This window comes from Podarcis raffonei, chromosome 1 (genome assembly GCF_027172205.1).
Source record: "Podarcis raffonei isolate rPodRaf1 chromosome 1, rPodRaf1.pri, whole genome shotgun sequence".
NCBI classification, from domain to species: domain Eukaryota; kingdom Metazoa; phylum Chordata; class Lepidosauria; order Squamata; family Lacertidae; genus Podarcis; species Podarcis raffonei.
In genome coordinates, this window is record NC_070602.1 from 15,994,828 (window position 1) to 16,014,061 (window position 19,234).

General features: G+C 45.1%; 1 protein-coding gene across 4 annotated transcripts; it reads left to right on the forward strand.

Annotated features, from left to right (window-relative positions):
• The first annotated feature begins 1,599 nt into the window (after positions 1-1,599).
• On the forward strand, positions 1,600-11,712 carry LOC128405327 (uncharacterized). Of its 4 annotated transcripts, none has more exons than XM_053371882.1 (6): positions 1,600-1,831; positions 2,778-2,831; positions 4,682-4,741; positions 6,907-7,020; positions 9,192-9,732; positions 11,555-11,712. In XM_053371882.1, the coding sequence occupies exons 1-5, from the start codon at positions 1,778-1,780 to the stop codon at positions 9,729-9,731; spliced, it is 822 nt and encodes a 273-aa protein (XP_053227857.1). In that variant the 5' UTR covers positions 1,600-1,777; the 3' UTR covers position 9,732; positions 11,555-11,712. The 4 variants fall into 4 exon arrangements, with proteins under 4 accessions (XP_053227857.1, XP_053227943.1, XP_053228115.1 ...); XM_053371968.1 differs by having other exon boundaries at positions 2,781-2,831; XM_053372140.1 differs by lacking the exon at positions 6,907-7,020.
• Positions 11,713-19,234: the final 7,522 nt, after the last annotated feature.

Consider the following 19,234-nt stretch of genomic DNA (forward strand, 5'->3'; position numbering starts at 1 on the left):
ACTTCTCCTGGGCTGAGCATGCGAAGGATACAGCAGCCGTTCTGCTGGCATAGCAGTGTGTCTCTCCCTTCTAGTCACAGAGAGAGAGAGACAGAGAGACACACTTCTGCAACTACATCCAATGCATGCTCAGCCCAGGAGAAGAGGGTGAAAACAATATAGGCGGGTGACTGAGTGGTTTTCTGGGATACAGTACGCCTATGTAGATAAGCTTTCCATGCCAATGGTGATGTCATAGTGTAGCATGTGCCACAGTTCTGTTACCATAGTTGGGAGCGTGGCATGGAACAGATTGCCTTGGTGTGCGAGGTGCCTTCTTCGCAAAGGCAAAATGCTGGCACTTGGTGGCTAACAGAATTAAAAATGACCTTGCAAAGGTAGGTTTCTAGATGTAATTGTTTCCTGGTTTAGAGATGCAGATCCTACTGTTGACACTAAAATCAGTAGATGTCAGAATCACAGTACAGTGGTACCTCGGGTTAAGTACTTAATTCGTTCCGGAGGTCCGTACTTAACCTGAAACTGTTCTTAACCTGAAGCACCACTTTAGCTAATGGGGTCTTCTGCTGCTGCTGCGCCGCCGGAGCACGATTTCTGTTCTCATCCTGAAGCAAAGTTCTTAACCTGAAGCACGATTTCTGGGTTAGCGGAGTCTGTAACCTGAAGCGTATGTAACCTGAGGTACCACTGTACTGTTAGCAGAGGAAGGCTAGTACTGTTGGCCCTGACAGCCAGCAGGTGGATGCCCTTCTCATTACTGCCTGAGACTTCTGCAAAGTGTGTGGTCAGCCACATAAGCTATATACTCTCCCCCTCCCCAGCTTTTGGAAGTGCTCCTGTTTGTCCTAGGAACAGAGCAAGCCTGGTGGACTGTACTAGCAAACGAGTTTATTCAGAAGAGGATAACTAGCCTCCAACACTCCTTAGAAAATAGGGATATTCTTTCATTTGTAGATTGGGTTGGTGCACAACAATAGTTGTGTCAAGGTTATGTAATGAGGCATCCTGAGAACACTACAGTGGAACCTCGGGTTACGACGGGGATCTGTTCTGGAGGCACTGCCGCAACCTGAAAATGATGCACATCGAAGTGCCGCATCTGCACATGCGCAGCATGATTTAGCGATTCTGCACATGCGTGAGTGGCATACCCAGAAGTAACCCGTTCTGGTACTTCCAGGTTTGCCGCGGACGTTCGCCGAAGTGGACGCAAGCGGAGGCGGATGTAGAACGAGATTTGACTGTATTTTATTAGGCTGCTGGGAATTATAGGTCTGTGAGGTCAGCACCCTTAACAAACTACTGTATTTTTCCAGGTATAACACGTCCCCATATATAAGACACTCCCTATTGTTAGGGACTCCAATTAAATAAATCCCTACCATTCACTAACCGTGTATATGATGACCCACAGTTTTTCACATAATTTTAAACTAAGAAAACCTAGTCTTATACACGGAAAAGTATGGTATATTTGGTTTTGCTCTAAGAAAACATGATTAGCTCAGGAGAGGCGATTTATTTTGGAGCTGTGCATTGTGTCACAATGGGCTGAGGTCATCAGCATTAAAAAACAGCACCTTTCATGAGTTTGGCTTCCTCCTCAGGAGGCAAAAAGAGCAGAAGTGGGTACCAAGAGGTTAAGCCATGAAGTAGTTTGCCAGTTACAAAGATGAATGGAAATACTCAATGAAATTGTTTATATTTAGGAACATGGTAAAATTGGTCCTTTTCAGCAAAGTTCTCTATTAAACCTTTGTTTTAGACTTCTGCTCTGATGGATGTTGCCCAATCTCCAGACAACATGGAGGGACTAAGGCATAGATTCATGGTAAATTCCTTATTTAATTCTATGGGGTTTTCTTCTGTCTATATCAATGTTTCCCAAAATTGGGTCTCCAGATGTTTTTGGACCACAACTTCCATCCAGTGGTCAGGGATGATGGGAACCATAGTCCAAAAACAGCTGGAGATTCAGGATTGGGAAACACTGGTCTATACGTTCCAGATCACAGAAGATGTTGTTTTCTAATATTTATAAAATAAATTCTCCTTCCTTTTCTCCTCCTATCATCACCATCCTCATCCTCCTCAAATATATTCAGATTAACAGAGCTGCCTAGTCTTTAAAAAGTAGTGAAAATAAAGTTGAAAATATTTATTTATAAAATGTTCATCCCAGCCTTTCTCTAAAGAGCGTAGGGCAGCATCCATGGATGCACTATTTTATCCTCATAACAATTCATTGGAATCCTGGAAGCCGAGGCCTAAGTTTTGGCCAAATGCTTTTGGGTAAGAGAACCCCAACAAAAATTTAATAGCACCAAAAAGACAGCAAAGCATGGAAATATAGGCTGTAAAACTTCTTAAATGTGCCTTTCCCAGTGAACCCCAATATATCTCACTTCCCTAGCAAGCACACAAATAGATCACGTTTGGCAAGTCATAAAATAGTTTACTTACAAAACTCTCCAAAGGTCAGATTCATGTGTTTTTCCATACAGCAGTCAGAAAAAGTTGCACAGGCAGTGAAGTGTTGCTTGGTTACAAGGTGGTAAACGTTACTAAGCTATTGGCATACAAAAAGGCTAGTTTCAAACTCCATTCTTGTCTGAAACAAAAGAGCTGGCACTCTTTTCACTTGGCCATTTTATCCAACTAAAATTCATTTTTTTAAAAATAATCCTATGTATTTTGAATTTCTTCAACTTTAGAGAAGTTTGTTGCCCATTTGTGGCCATTTACAATATTCCCTCTATGTTCTTTTTCCCCAAAAGCAGAAATGCACAGTGGAGTCTGGGACAAGACCAGCTTCTGACACCAACCTTAAGGTAATGACTGCTGCATTTCCAGGCAATTGTGCCTCTTCTCTGTATACTGCTAATGATGCAAAGAAGAATAGAGGGGTATTTTTTGGCAGTACAAAAGCAATGTTTTCAAGAGAGGAATATTTCCTTAAATGTAGCGCTTGCTTTCCAATAATATTCATACTCAGGGGAATTTTCCTGCTTGTCAGGGGGTTGGACTTGATGGCCCTTGTGGTCTCTTCCAACTCTATGATTCTATGAATGAAGTTTGGAGCTCAGGGTATTATCTGCCATGCCAGATAATTAGATAATTGTATAACTGATCAACAGGATAATAATTCTAATATTCTAAGGGATGCACTCTTTTTATTAAGAGATTTATTGTTACCAACAGGCTACTCAACTAAACAGTAGTTGTCTAATCTACTACATTAAAGGTAAAGGTAAAGGGACCCCTGACCATTAGGTCCAGTCATGACCAACTCTGGGGTTGCGGCGCTCATCTCGCTTTATTGGCCGAGGGAGCCGTCGTACAGCATGTGGCCAGCATGACTAAGCCACTTCTGGCGAACCAGAGCAGTGCACGGAAACGCCGTTTACCTTCCCGCCGGAGCGGTACCTATTTATCTACTTGCATTTTGACGTGCTTTCAAACTGCTAGGTTGGCAGGAGCAGGGACCAAGCAACTGGAGCTCACCCCGTTGCGGGGATTCGAACAGCCAACCTTCTGATCGGCAAATCCTAGGCTCTGTGGTTTAACCCACAGTGCCACCCGCGTCCCACCAATCTACTACATTAAGTAACACCAAATCTTTTAATTGAATGTGTCCTTGATTAATTCAGCAGCAAAATTTAAATAATTTAAAAATGTTATTTTGAATGCTAGAAAAGGTACAATAACCTTGTAACATTTTATTATAAAAAAACTAGGTGGCAGACTCCATCTTAGAATATGCATTGACTATTCTCTTACACACAGAAGACTTTTTTTGAAGTTGGTGCCAGTGCCACAAATGGGAGCATCTTCTGAACACAAAGCGTGCTTTCTGTCTTCAGAAGCATTGTATTAATATGCAAATTCGTGCAGACTTATTCATTAATCCACAAAAATGCATACAGTTTAATAACTTGCAGCACAATCCTATACATCTCTGCTCTGATATATAACTTGTTGAGTTCAATGGGGCTTACTTTCAGGTAAGCGGAGCACAGGATTGCATCTCCAGGCTGCAATCCTAACCACTTTTATTAGAGAGCAAACCTGTTTAGGACTGCATGTTAACAGAGTGGCCAGATGTAGCAGGGGGGGGGACGACAGGACTCCTGCACCTTTAACAGAGGGGATTTCAGCTGGTTTACCTGTCCATACAAGTGACACCTGCTGAAAATCCCTCTTCTGTCACCCTTGTGTCGTCTTTCCATCTTCCCACTTCACATGTTAAATTTCTTCAGTCAGGCAAGTACCGTATTGGCCCGAATGTAAGCCGCACCCGAATATAAGCCACACCTTTCAAATTCAAGGGGGTGGGGGAAGAAAAAAATACATTTAGCCGAATATTAGCCGCTCCCTTAAAATTTTGCAGGCACTCACACCCGTTCTGTTTTACCGTATGTCTGTTTCAGCAGCGATATCATAAAAGTCAATTTTTGTAAGGTTGCGGGTTTAAGCTGCACTTCTCATGCTCAGAATTTGGGGGGGAAATGAGGCTTATATTCAGGCCAGCACGGTACTACAACTAAGTTTTTACAAAAGCTATTTCAAGCAATTCACATTCATTATTGCAACATTTCAGAGAGCTTTAGCTGAGACTCAGACAGCTGCTTTCCTATTCTAATAAGTTCTTCTATTTACAATGTAATTATTTCCGAAACAGAATATCATCTATATGCCCACAGATGGACTCCTAGAAAAAGCAGGCGATCTGGCTCATCAAGTAGGTTTGTACTTTTTTTTTTTTGCAGCTTTGTTATATAAAACTCTGTAGCAACTATCTTCATTTGTGGATGTCAACACTACCGTTTTCTGAACTTAGGGGCACGTTGACCACAGGTGAAACAGAGGACAGGGCTCCTGTAGTTTTGACAGTTGTCTACAAAAGGGAATTTCCACCACGTGTGAGATTCACTGATACTTCCCTTTTGGAATAATGAACAGTTTGGAAAGGGTTGTACTTAGATCACGGCTCACAAATATTGGGCGGTATTCAGCAAAATGTTCTGCGGTTGGAAAACCAACCAACACTTACCTGGTCTGGAAAGGCTCAGAATTTGATCAAGTTTTGTATCCTAATGGTTTAAGTCAATACTTTGGACAATGTGCTATCCACAATCAGTGCTGGATTAATAATAATAATAATAATAATAATAATAATAATAATAATAATAATAATAATTTATTTATACCCCGCCCATCTGGCTAAGTTTCCCCAGCCACTTTGGGCGGCTCCCAATCAAGTGTTAAAAACAGTACAGCATTAAATATTAAAAACTTTTCTGAACAGGACTGCCTTCAGATGTCTTTTAAGGATAGAATAGCTGCTTATTTCCTTCATATCGGAAGGGAGGGTGTTCCACAGGGTGGGCGCCACTACCGAGAAGGCCCTGTGCCTGGTTTCTTGTAACCTCACTTCTCGCAATGAGGGAATCGCCAGAAGGCCCTCGGCGCTGGACCTCAGTGTCCGGGCAGAATGATGGGGGTGGAGATGCTCCTTCAGGTATACTGGGCCAAGGCCATTTAGGGCTTTAAAGGTCAACACCAACACTTGTTGGTGCTTGGAAACGTACTGGGAGCCACTGTCCTCCATACACACAGTTTTAACAGTGAGTCCGTAAGTGACTGATGGAGGCCTATTCTGGATCCACACGTCCTTCCACAGTGGGGACGTTGGTTTCTGGGCAGGAGTTGATCACAGTGTGGATTTGCCAAGCGTGCCTTCCTTCTACCACGTTTCTCCCTTGCATCCTGTCTTCAAAGCCCACAACACCTTTGGTAAAGGCTGTTCTCCAATTGGAGTGCTTGCAGGCAAGCGTTTCCCAGTTGTTGTTTCCCAGCGGGTGGCGCTGTGGTCTAAACCACAGAGCCTTGGGCTTGCCTATCGGAAGGTCAGCAGTTCGAATCCCCGTGACAGGGTGAGCTCCCGTTGCTCGGTCCCTGCTCCTGCCAACCTAGCAGTTCAAAAGCACGTCAAAGTGCAAGTAGATAAATAGGTACCGCTCTGGCGGGAAGGTAAACGGCATTTCTGTGCACTGCTCTGGTTCGCCAGAAGAGGCTTAGTCATGCTGGCCACATGACCCGGAAGCTGTACGCCGGCTCCCTTGGCCAATAAAGTGAGATGAGCACCGCAACCCCAGAGTCGTCCACAACTGGACCTAAAGGTCCCTTTACCTTTATATATCTATCTTTCTGAACAGAAAGCCAAACAGAGACAGGGAAATTCCCTTCGCAGCCACTGCAGACAGCAGGAAGGGTCTGAGAGGTAGGAAGTAGCTGCCAGGGGGGACAAGCAGGCACTCTGAGCAATAGCTCACATTCCACGGTCTCCATGTATTTCTATTTACTGCTAATAAAGAACTGAAAAGAAGCTCTCTGCTTGTTTGGTTTCACATGGCAGTTAGCCAAGTGAGCTATTTGAAGTCTTCCCCATGATGGGGTGGGGGTGGGGGAGCAGCACCAAATTTTGTCCTTGCGCACAGGGTGCCATATTACCAAAGTCCACCCTTGTCCACATGCTTTTTGGTCATATATGCAAGATATAAAGGTAAAGGTAAAGCTTCCGGGTCATGTGGCCAGCATGACTAAGCCGCTTCTTGGCAAACCAGAGCAGCGCACGGAAACTCCCTTTACCTTCCCGCCGGAGCGGTACCTATTTATCTACTTGCACTTTGACGTGCTTTCGAACTGCTAGGTTGGCAGGAGCAGGGACCGAGCAACGGGAGCTCACCCCGTCGTGGGACCTGCACTGTGAAAAACCCATGACAGATTTAGAGGGGCATGTAAACAAGGAGGGCAGGATAATATTCTGCTGCACAAGGAGAAAAAGGTAACTTTGTCTCTTTGTGCAGCCGCAACCATGCAATAAACAAGTGTTTCCCCCTCCAGTCCATGGCAGATGTACAGCGGAAGAGAAGAAACTGCACCAAGGGAGCGTTCAGTGTGATTTGCACGACAGGTTCCGTGAAGCTGAGGAAGAGAAGTGCAGCTTTTCGTCACAAGGTGCCCTGAGGGTGCTCTCTTGTTTGAGGAAAGAGGGGGGTACAAGGTCTGGGAAGACGTAGGAATGGACGGTGGTGCAATAGCAAAATTTGAAATGCGAGGGCTTATTGTGACCAAGGTTGGTCAGGTGGAACAAGGGCTGTTTCTCCTTTAATAGTTGGGTAGTAGAAGAAGTGGAAAATCCTGCCTTCTATGCAACTATTAAAAGTGAAGGAGCCCTGTGCCCTCTTTGTCACCTGACCACCTGATAGTCCTCTCCCTGCATCCATAGCTATTGCACGCCCACACCCCATGAAAAGTCCTTAATTGCAGGCAGCTGTGTTGCTCTGTCTATATCTTCCAAAAAACACACCCATTATTGCCTGATGGTCATAGAATACAGACCTAGCAAAGGGTGATGTAGTGGCTGCAGAGAATGCAAGTTCACATCTCTGATCAGTTGTGAAATTCACTGTGTGAGGATTCATGTTGCTTGTAATTAACATTTATAGGAATACATACATATCATATATATATATATATAAAGATATAAAGATATATATATATATATATATATATATATATATATATATATATGCACATTTTTGTATGGCATAATTTGTATGTCTTGTTGGCTACCTTGGAGGCATTTGGTTGAATGAATGAATGAATGAATGAATGAGGTGGAGGGCTCAGTTCTTAGCCTATAAACGCATCCTGGGCTAATCCCTGGATGTTCCCTGAATTGAATGAAGCTCTGCGGCTTTGAAAAGAGACACTCCCCAGTTTCATCTCTCACCAGGGCTGCAGGGTGAATTAGGGCAGGCAAGCAGCTTCCTTAAGAAGTTGTTCAGGTCTCGGTGGTGCAGCTGCAAATCTCGTGAGTGTATGAAGAGCTGAGCTGGTCATTTAAGCTTGGGAGACTTAAACTACAGGACATGCACCTTCAGCTTCAGGAAGGGTGACTCTGAGAACCCCACTGGCAGAGTAGCCTGCCTTCACGTTCATCGTAACAAGAATGTATTTTTAAAATGCATTAGAGAAGAGTGTTTCCCCACTTTCCCCCTTACAGGTAGCGCAGCTGGTAGAGCATGATAACTCATAATCTGATGGTTGTGGGTTCAAGCCATACATGGAACAAAAGATTCCTGCATTGCTGGGGGCTGGACTGGATGACCCTTGTAGTCCCTTCCAACTCTATGATTTTAAGAGCATAAAAGCAGCCCTACCACTCTGTCTAAAGGCCTGCCCAGTCCAGTATCCCAAGCAGCATGTAAGGGAAGTAGCCGTCTCCTGCTGCTGTCTCCAGTAACTAGTATTCAGAGGCATTGTTGGCGGTCTGATCCTGGAGGTAGTGTGCTCCTATGGACAGACCCTTATCTAATCCCGTTAAAAGTGGGAAAGAGTTGCAACGTGCTGGTTGCAGTGTGGGCTTTGCATACAAGCGGTCCTGGGCTGAGTCCTAGCCACCTGCAGCTTGGTGCTTTATACAGAAAAAGAGGTTTCTGCCCCAAGGACCTTATAATAGAATATATCATTGATTAGAGTCCTTAGCAACAGTTAAGCAGGTGAGAAACTATCCAGCATTATGTCAGAGGGGCATACCTTCTTCATGCAAGGCCTGTGCTTTAGCACTGAGCTGTTCCATCCATCCCTAGCTGCACATCGTAAAACATATGGAAACTTGCATACTCAAATGCTTTAGATGTCCTCTATGGACACGGGCGGCACTGTGGGTTAAACCACAGAGCCTAGGACTTGCTGATCAGAAGGTCGGTGGTTCGAATCCCCGTGATGGGGTGAACTCCCGTTGCTCGGTCCCTGCTCCTGCCAACCTAGCAGTTCGAAAGCCCGTCAAAGTGCAAGTAGATAAATAGGTACCACTCCGGTGGGAAGGTAAATGGCATTTCCGTGCACTGCTCTGGTTTGCCAGAAGCAGCTTAGTCCTGCTGGCCACATGACCCGGAAGCTGTCTGCGGACAAACGCCGGCTCCCCCGGCCAATAAAGTGAGATGAGTGCCGCAACCCCAGAGTCGGCCACGACGGGACCTAATGGTCAGGGGTCCCTTTACCTTTACCTATGCAGACACATAATGTATGTACACATTCTCTCTCTGTATCTCTCATTCCACTTGGGTAAATGAGCACATCTTGTATTTGTACGATGGTACAGTGTTTTGTCATTGTGCTAGCCTCCAGATTCCGGTGGCAGATTCTGGGAAGAGCTCTCAATTCACCCTGACTTCAATGCGAACCTTCCTAGTGACAGAAGGCCCCAAGCAGCGCACGCTCCTACCATGCACTTGATTGGATCGGGAGGGGAAGCATCAGAACCCTTCCCAATGCCTGCAAGGTGGATTCCTCCATCAACAAGAAGGCACGATGACATTGATATGGAACCCAGCAGCGATACCCAAAGAGCAAACGGAAGTCTCTCTACAGGGACGGCGACCAACCTGCCCGGAATAATTCCAAGGGGCTCTGAGCTTCCAAAAGACCCGGAGGCGGAAGTTCAGGAGCTGGTGCCTGACCTCGCCTTGCTCATGGATGTGGAGCCTTCGGAAACTGTGGGACTCTCGCCAACTTCACCTGTGGCTGCTTTGCCGCAACCTCTGGATGGCGACATTGTTATGCTTGACGAAACAGTTGTCAGGAAGCCCAAGGACATCCTGATTCTAGAGCGGGTTGGGGAGACGCTACGGCAAAAGAAACTGCGCAGCCCCCATACTTGAGGTAGCAGAATGGGCTCTTGTTTGCTGTGATGTGTAACAAGTAGGAACCGTGATAGAACTGTGGGCAGGGCAGTGGAAGAAGCAAATTCTCTGTCTGGGCACTACCTCTTCTCTGTTGTCCTCCTTGCATACCTTCTCTCAGCGGAGGCTGGTGCATCAGGGCGAGTGTCACTGTCCTATCAACCTCTGTCTGCCCTCAGCCCACTGGACTGGCCTGCATTCTTGCAACCAAGTCCAGAAGGGTGGCCCTAGGTGTTGGCTTCTTCCTCCTTAGTAACATGTTGCCCATGTAGAACTCAGCAGGTAGCAGGATGGGCACAAAACTAGTGTTTGTTGGCAATGGCTGCCGTTGGGTCTGCCTATTGTTGACTGCTGGCTTCCTCCTGTCCTACCAATCTGAATGGGGTCCAGCCACCATTGCCTTGCAGAGAGACCTAGGAGAAGACATGGGAGCTCCTTGTGGTGGAACCCAATGGGTTTCTGCTTCTGCCAGTCCATTCAGCCCAGGAACTCTCTGGCTTGGGTGGTAAGCAAAAAAATGGAAAGAGACAGACAGAGTACTGCAGGGTGGAAAAGGGGAAGTGTTTTTGATTAGGTCTAAATGCTTTCCGACTGAAGTCTTCCCTAAGGACATAAGCACATGAAGAATCTGACATATAAAATCTACCACTGATTAGTTTCGTTGGGTGACCAAGGTTCTGGTACTGTGAGGTAGAAAATGCTCTCCTCCACACTATGTTTAACATGTTCCTCTGTCATCTGTTTTCTAAGCCCCTGCTGATTTAGCTTATCCTCATATGCAGTGCTTTTCCCCCCTAAAAAAAAAATGTTTAGGGGTACTGTCATTTTGACTCAAGAAAACCACCATTTTATAGTTCAAATTGGAGGAAATAAATACAGTAAATTGACAAAAGTACAAAGATTCACAAAACGTTTAGGGGTGTGCTCCTCCCTGCATCCCCCCAGAAGAAAAACGCTGCTCATACGAAGGTGCTCTGTTTTATTTATCTATTTACTTTCACATGCATGCATAACTCACCCTCTTCCCATCATGGAACCCAAGGCAGGACGTACCAGGTTCCCAAAGTGGTCATCCATTCACACACTGACCCAAACATGCTTGGCTTCAACAAAGTGGCAGGCCTTCAGACCATGCCCTGGGACACTCCCTGGCAGCTTAGACACGGTGATTTATGCAAAAGGTCCTGGGTTCTGTCCTAAGCATATCAATGTAGGGATGGGGGAAAGGATCGCACCTGAAATCCTATCGAGCTGCTGCCAATAGGTGTAGACCAGGGGTCAGCAAACTTTTTCAGCAGGGGGCCGGTCCACTGTCCCTCAGATCTTGTGGGGGGCCGGACTATATTTTGAAAAAAAATATGAATGAATTCCTATGCCCCACAAATAACCCAGAGATGCATTTGAAATAAAAGCACACATTCTACTCATGTGAAAACACCAGGCAGGCTCAGCAATGAACCCAGAAATGCATTTTAAATAAAAGGACACATTCTACTCATGTAAAAACACGCTGATTCCCGGACTGTCCGCGGGCTGGATTTGGAAGGCAATTGGGCCGGATCTGGCCCCCGAGCCTTAGTTTGCCTACCCATGGTGTAGACCTATTGAGCCAGACAGACCAATAGCCCGACTTGGGTAAAAGCAGCTTCCTGCGTTCACTGTTTCTGTTGCCCTGTTCTAGCTCTGTGCACCTGCAATCTTACTATGAGGAAGCACCCAAGTCCCACATAGTTTAATGCTTTAGTTTTGTGGGAATTGTGTGGCTGGGAATGTCTCACTAATGTTTCCTTCCAATTCTGCAGTGATGCTGAAATGAATCACCTGGCTACCTTGGGTACTTTTCTGCTCTCTCTCTCTCTCTCTGCTGGGTATAAATGGATTTTCGCAGTTTCTCAAATAAGCATAAAATGGCACCAGTGAAATAAAACATATGTTGGGAAAGAAGAAAGCTGTCACTCAAGGGTGGTTGTTTTTTTGTTTGTCCCCTCTTAAACTAAAGACTCGTCCACAATTTCTTTTGTTCCGTGAGTTCTAGTCAAGGGTCTGAGAGACCTTTGTTTCCCCCCCAGAACACCCACCGTTCACTACTAAATCGGAACAAATGCCGATCGGGTTTTCTGTGAATTGACATTTGTTCCAATTCAGCAGTAAACAGCGGGTTTTCCTGGTGAAAATGCAGGACAAAAGAAAAGCTTCTCTAGATCCCTGTGACTAGAAAGCACCAATGAAAGTGTGGATGAGTTGAACAGATCTATGTCCTCCAATGTTAATGTTACTTTGTCATGATGCAGGCATTCAAATGAGGCATTTTGTCCCCGGGTTGGCATCCAGGCATCCAGAAGACAATGGGTCAACAGCCCCCCCACAACCTAGGAGAGGGTCACGTGCTCCAAACTGCAGTGGCAGGCAGCACCCCAAGCCTCTTCCTCAAGTTTCTCTCCCTACCACACCTAGGAAGATCAGCTTATCAACTTTCTCCTTCCCCGATTTCCACAGATTATTCTCAGCGGTTTTTATCTGACTCTCCCTGCCTGTTTTTTTCCCTTCTGCAAGTTCTTTGTTGTCGTTTGAAGCCTTCCTCAGTTCTTTCATTCCTCTCTGTTCCCCTCCAATGGTGCCATAGGTGTGTTTTGAGCTGACAAAACAATCAAAGCTAAACAGTGGCCATGTGCAAAATTTGGCAACTGGAATGGTGATGTGGCACCATGGTCAACCTGGCTTCAATGTTGAAATATACTCGGAGTTGAGAGTGGATTTCATTCTCTTTATTCAGCTCATAGTGGTGAGGAGGAATGAAAGTTCCCCCAAAGTATCTGCTCTATATACATTATTTACACAATGGGCTGCATGTGATTGGCTAATTCCGGAATTCTCCTGTAGGCCAATCAGGTTCTGGATTCACTCCCATCTGGAGCTGGATTGGGTGGCTTCTGCAGACCAATCATACTGCTGCATTGTTCTAGGACCAATCAGACTGCTGCATTTTGGATCCTATTGTTCTAGGACCAATCAGACTTCTGCATTTTGGATCCTATTCAACTCAGTACATAACAAATGTCTTTCAAGGGCTCTTGTTTATTTGGTGAGGAGGACTTGAAAGCGTTTTTGTGGCACCAAGGGCAAGAAACAAGTGGTTCCTCCTCTCATAAGAGGGAGGCTGAAGAGCAACAGGGCTTAGTGAGCTGGGAAGAGTCTATGGCAGAGAGAAGTCTAGAATTAGAGGCAGAAGTTGAAGCAGCGGGGGGGGGGAGGGCAAGATAAGTCAAGAGGCAAAGTCAGGCTGGTGAAGAGCAATGGGTGTCTCCCTTCCTGTTGCAAAAATCTCCCCTCCCTGCTTGTTTCCCAGAACAAGAAGAGGCATGAAAATGGTGGAGGAGAGATTGGTGATGCACACACACAGTCTCCAATTGCTTGGAAGAAACCCTGGAGAGCTGGGGACCTTCAGTCTCAACAACCGCATCATGGGGGAAAGACCTATTGAGGAGGAGTTGCCATGCTCATTAGGCCTGACAAATTGTGTTTTTGCTGATAAAGAGTTAACTCCACTTGCACAGGGTGATTTACTGCTGGCTTGCTCCTGACACGAGCCGTCCCACCTACATCACCAAATTGTTTTAAGAAATCCAAAATGGCAGAGAAAAATGCTTAGTTTTTTAATATTATTTTTCCAACAACTCACTCAGAACTGAAATAAAAGCTAAACCCCACCCTTCTCCAAGCCCACTTCCCCCCTTTTCCTCCCTGATCTTTTTTTGGCCTTTAACTACAAATCCCAACATGCAGTTCAGCTACCACAATGCAACACCATCCCTAGCTATAGAAATTTTGAGGTCAGGTGCAACTAGTTAAGGTTATAATTATGGGTGGTGACTGGTGAGACCACAGAACACTGAAGGCTGCTGGAGACAGGATGACATCTGTGGAAGAAAAGAAGCGGAAGAGGAGAAAAATATACCAAAGTGGGAATTTTATGGCAGGTACGGGGATGGAGGGAACTGGTATCAATACCTGTTCTGATTTTGCAACTGTCCTAATTCGCTTGAGCTAAACGTTAGTCCCCATAAGGTCAACAGCTTGTTGCAAGTAACGTGTAGCTATTTGGGTTATAAAGCTGTAATCCTTTGCACTTGGAGTATCTCATATGGAATTTGATGGGCATAGGGCTAGGATCAGACAGTAACTATTTTTCTTCTCAGCAGTGTTAAAAAGATGGAGAAAGAATCGTTAAAAAAAATAGCTCGTGGTAACTATTTGGGGGTGGAGTCTTTTGATAGCATTGCCAGTTTGTATAGAACCTAATGGAAAAGCTATGTATTTTGGAAAGCCAGCCTCACATGGCATATTGGTACAACAAATGAGACAGAGCTCAAATTTTGCTCTGTGTGCTGCTCCAAAGTAAAAAAAATAAAAATAAAAATAGTTTGTGTGAATTTTACCTTCTGTGTGTTCAGTTCAGCCTCTATGTCAAAGAGCAGTGATCCTTAAATCTGTTTTCTTTTTAAAAACTTGATGGCCCTTTACCATTAAGGTCCCAGGGTCAGTTACAACAATAAACTATAGAGTTCTAAAACAAATATATCAGGACCATAAAGCAAGAAACACGTAAAAACAGATCCACTTATAGAAACAGCTGAAAATGTTTCTAATACAAACCTTTCAGGTGATGTTCCATACCACATTTGCTTAAATTCGTGTCAGGAGATTGAGAAAGAGAAGGGAGGCCAAACACAGCCACTTGCTGGTTTAAGAGCTGATTTCTTCCCCTAACCACTTTCCCCTTCTTCTGTAGTAGATTCATGTGATCTTCTGAATCCAGGGGGGAAACCTGATGATATAGAGCGATTAGCTCAGAAGTACATGGTAAGATTTTCACTTTAAAATGCTGATTTGAAAACACAAAACTTAGCAAGCAGTGGCCTCACCTGGCCTAGGGATGGCTTTGATTGCACTGGTATGTTCTGCTGAGCCTTGTGACAGGGATGAAGCAGTTTAATTTGAGCCACCTGTGAAATGTGAGGTGGGAACGGCTGCAGGCGATGAGGCAAGACCCCAAGAGCTGCTTGAGGTAACACGGAATCATCTCACCAGGCCTAGAGCTGATGTTGTGCATCCCTCTTAATCCTTGACAAAGTTTAAAAATTTGCTTGGGCCTGTGCATGTTCCATTTATTTATTTCTACACCAGTTTTACACCTGAGCTCCAAGCGACATACAGTGGTACCTTGGGTTACATATGCTTCAGGTTACATACGCTTCAGGTTACACACTACGCTAACACAGAAATAGTGCTTCAGGTTAAGAACTTTGCTTCAGGATAAGAACAGAAATTGGGCTCCAGCGGTGCGGCGGCAGGAGGCCCCATTAGCTAAAGTGGTGCTTCAGGTTAAGAACAGTTTCAGGTTAAGAACAGACCTCTGGAACGAATTAAGTACTTAACCCAAGGTACTACTGTATATGGTTCTGACCCCCCACTTCCCATTTTATCCCCCTGAGGTGGGTTGGGCTGAGAGACAGTGGCCTGGCCCAGGGGGGGTCACCCAGTGAGTTTCAGGGCCAAGCTGGGATTTGAACCCTTGTCTCGCAAATCCTAGGCTGTGCACACATTACTGGTTTAAAATGAAAATGCTTTCTCAGTTTGGATTGAAGGTGGTTTTGGGGGAAACACATCAAAACACGATATTACATTTTTTAAAAATGACAAGATAGGTGTAAGATATGGATTGTGTACACTTCACAAAACAGCAGCAGGCAAGGCCTGGATGTAAACAAGAGGGTGTACAAACCCATAGGCTGTGTTCAGACGTGAGGATTATTGCGTTAGTTTTCCTAGTCATAGTCCCAATTTATTACATTCCTTTGACACCTCATTGCCTGTCGCAGTATGGAACGCAGGCTTTTTGCTTGAAATACCCCCATGTTGCGCTAAAATCCACTTGTGCCAGTGTCTGTGGCGCAGCACTTGATTGCCACCCTTTAAACACACCCATGCTTCTTTCCACCCATGAAAATGGCGGGAAGGAGCGACTTGCCTGTGGGAAGTCTATGAGCTGACAGGAGCATAACTGCACTCAGCCCACCTGTGATTCCCTGCTGCTGGTAGCCATCACAGTAGGTCCGCGACTCATCTGAAACCTGAGAGAGCCACTGCCAATCTGTGTGGGCAGAACTGAGTTAGATAGGCAGCTTCCTTGTGTTTCCTAAATTTCCCTGAAGAATAATTGCATCATCATCTTTGGCGATCACTCGTAGCCGAGTAAGATTGTCTTCCATGAACACGGTCTTAACAGTGAGTCTGTAAGTGACACTGGAGGCCAATTCAGGATCCACACGTCCTTCCACAGTGGGAACATAGGTTTCCTGGTAGGAGTTGATAACGGTGAGGGTTTGCCAAGCTTGCCTTCCTCTTAGCACGTTTCTCCCTTTCATCCTGAGTTTGAGTGTCTTCAAAACCCATGACACCTTTGGTAAAGGCTGTTCTCCAACTAGAGCGCTTGCAGGCCAGTTTCCCCCCAGTTATCAGTGCTTATACTACATTATTTTTTTTAAGATTTGCCTTTGAGAGCATCTTTAACCCTCTTTTGTTGTCCACCGGGATTTTGGTATTGCATCATGCATGGGTAGGAACTGTGGAACAATGGTGACTCCACATTGCTCCAAATGGCAAACTACTCTGCCTGTTTGTTTAAATCTGGGCAAAGTGAATAGTTTTCAGGTGTTGAATGGGAAACTTGAGGAAGGCCCTTTAGTGTGCTTGGCAGTGGGAACTTTTTTGGAAGCTAAGGTTGCGGGCAGCAGGACTGAAGTCTTTTAAGAATATTAAATGAAATCCCCTTGTATTCACCAGCTGTTCTCTTTCACAGCAAAAGTGTACTGTTGAGTACAGCAGTGAATCTGATTCAGATACCGACATGGAGGTAATATATAGATACAAAGTTTTATCCATCCAAAAGCTATACAGTGGTACCTCAGATTACATACGCTTCAGGTTACATACGCTTCAGATTACAGACTCCGCTAACCCAGAAATAGTACCTCGGGGTAAGAACTTTGCTTCAGAATGAGAACAGAAATCATGTGGCGGCAGCGGGACGCCCCATTAGTTAAAGTGGTGCTTCAGGTTAAGAACGGTTTCAGGTTAAGAACAGACCTCCGAAACGAATTAAGTACTTAACCCGAGGTACCACTGCATAAGTTTAATTGCAACACAATCCCAACCATTTATAGTCAGATTTAAGTCCTATTGAATTCAATTTACGCCCAAGTAAGGCTTTCCCTTTGAAAGCTTGTGTGGTGATGAAGTTGTTCCAGTAAATTCAGAATGTGTGTGTATGTGTGTGTATTTAAAATAGGGTACACTCTATGATATATATGTATTTAATAGAAGTTGCTCAACACTTTTAACACTTAAAGATGTAGCATGTTGTCAGGAGAAGCGCACCCTGTAGGGTTGTGGGCATTCAACAAAGCCCAACTTGGAGTGAATGCATTGAAATTAATGGGTGTGTTAACCATGTCAATTCATTTCAATGGGTCTACTCTCAATAGGACTAGCGCTTCAAAGAAGGTAGATGGTGCACATGCAGGCACGCAAAGACATAGACCAGGGGTCGGCAACCTAAGGCCCATGGGCCACAAGCGGCCCACGGGGGTCGTTTAACCGGCCCACAAGCCACCCCCAAACTGAGCCACCCTCTCGGCAAGTCCCTGCGCACTGAGCTAAACCAGCACAGCGCCTCGCTTCCGCAGTGCTGAAAATCGCGTCTGCGCAGATGCCGAAAATTGCGGGCGTGGGCGCTCAAGATCCAGTCCATGGAGGGATCTCTGCTGGAGTGAACCGGCCCAGGCGAGGTAAACGTTGCTGACCCCTGCCATAGACATACACAGTTTGGGTTGTCGAATCCTAGGCTTTGGTTCCTGAGACTCCGATTTTCTGCAGTCAAATACTCAGGGCAGCAAGTTTAAATCTCATATTCATCTATAAGACCACCTCCTTCCTTTGAATTTTGGGTCTAGGTGTTTTGCAGTAGTATTTTAAAATGTGACTTAAAAAAATACCCTAAAAGAGAGAACATTTCCCCCCCTGCCCCCCAAAATTAAAATTTGTAGCATTCTCCCCACCCTGCAGCCAAAACCCCAAAGAATCCTGTTATTTGCACCTGCAGAATGTTGTCTGTTTCCACCCCCATTAAACTGGTCCATATCCCTTGCTTTTTGCATCCGTTTTCTCTCTCTTTAGAGTTGGCAACCCTATGGCATCATGAGGTACCATCTTGTGGCATCATCAGTCCCAGCCCTCTGAGTGTCCAGCTTTGCACCGATACTACATTATTATTATTATTATTAGTATCATTATTCATTAGTTGCTTTTCTTAAAAAAAAAGTGACCCAAAGTGACTTATAAATGCTTAGCAACCTGAAACAACTTCTTTCATCTCAACGTTGCATGAGGCTCCTCTTGGTCACGCGGATGAATTCTGATGCATTTATTTGCACCTTGTACTAGCAAACAATTGAGAAATAAGCTCTAAGCTCCAGGTCACAGAACTCTTCTGCCGAGTCTTTGCTCTGCTGGTTGAGCTGAATTAGGAATTCCTCCCCCCCCCCCCAGTGATAACATGGAAGCAGGTTAAGCACTTTGCCTGCTCCAGTGCCTGCTTCCTCCCTGGTACAGATTGCTCCTAACTATCTCCCAAAACACCTTATGGAAAGCAATTGATAAGTGGTTATCTTAAAAGGGCAGTATAATGGGTTCCCACGAGGCTATTAAATTACATTTTGCTTTTGGGCTCCAGAAAGTGAAGCTTTTAGCCAAGCGTTTTGTATCTCTGGGTTGCTGCGCGGTGTGTACTTAGATTGGCTAGCACTTATCTTCAAGGTTGCCGCTGGCCAATACATGTACAGTATAGCAGAAAAGCAAATACAGTACTAAGCAGCAAAGGTCTCCCTTGAAAGCAGAGCACAGTCCAGGGGTCAGCAAACTTTTTCAGCATTGGGCCGGTCCACTGTCCCTCAGACCTTGTGGTGGGCCGGACTATATTTTTTGGGGGGAAATGAACGAATTCCTATGCCCCACAAATAACCCAGAGATGCATTTTAAATAAAAGCACACATTCTACTCATGTAAAAACACACTGATTCCTGGACCGTCCGCAGGCCGGCTTTAGAAAGCGATTGGGCCGAATCCAGACCCTGGGCCTTAGTTTGCCTACCCATGGAATACAGAATTGGAGACGAGAGCCTGAATCCAGCTCAGGCTGCTACAGTTTGTGGAAGGGTCTTTTATGCTTGTTGCATTGGGCTGCTTGTTGGACATAGCCTGCCCTGCACTGAATTTGAATGCAATAAGGGATTTTGTTCTTTCAGCTAGCAATGCCATTGTAGTAGAGTATTTTATTGAATTGTTGGCTACGAAACATCTCATAATGATTTGCAGCATGCATAAAACAACTTTGTATCTGATGCAGATACAAGTGGAATATAGAC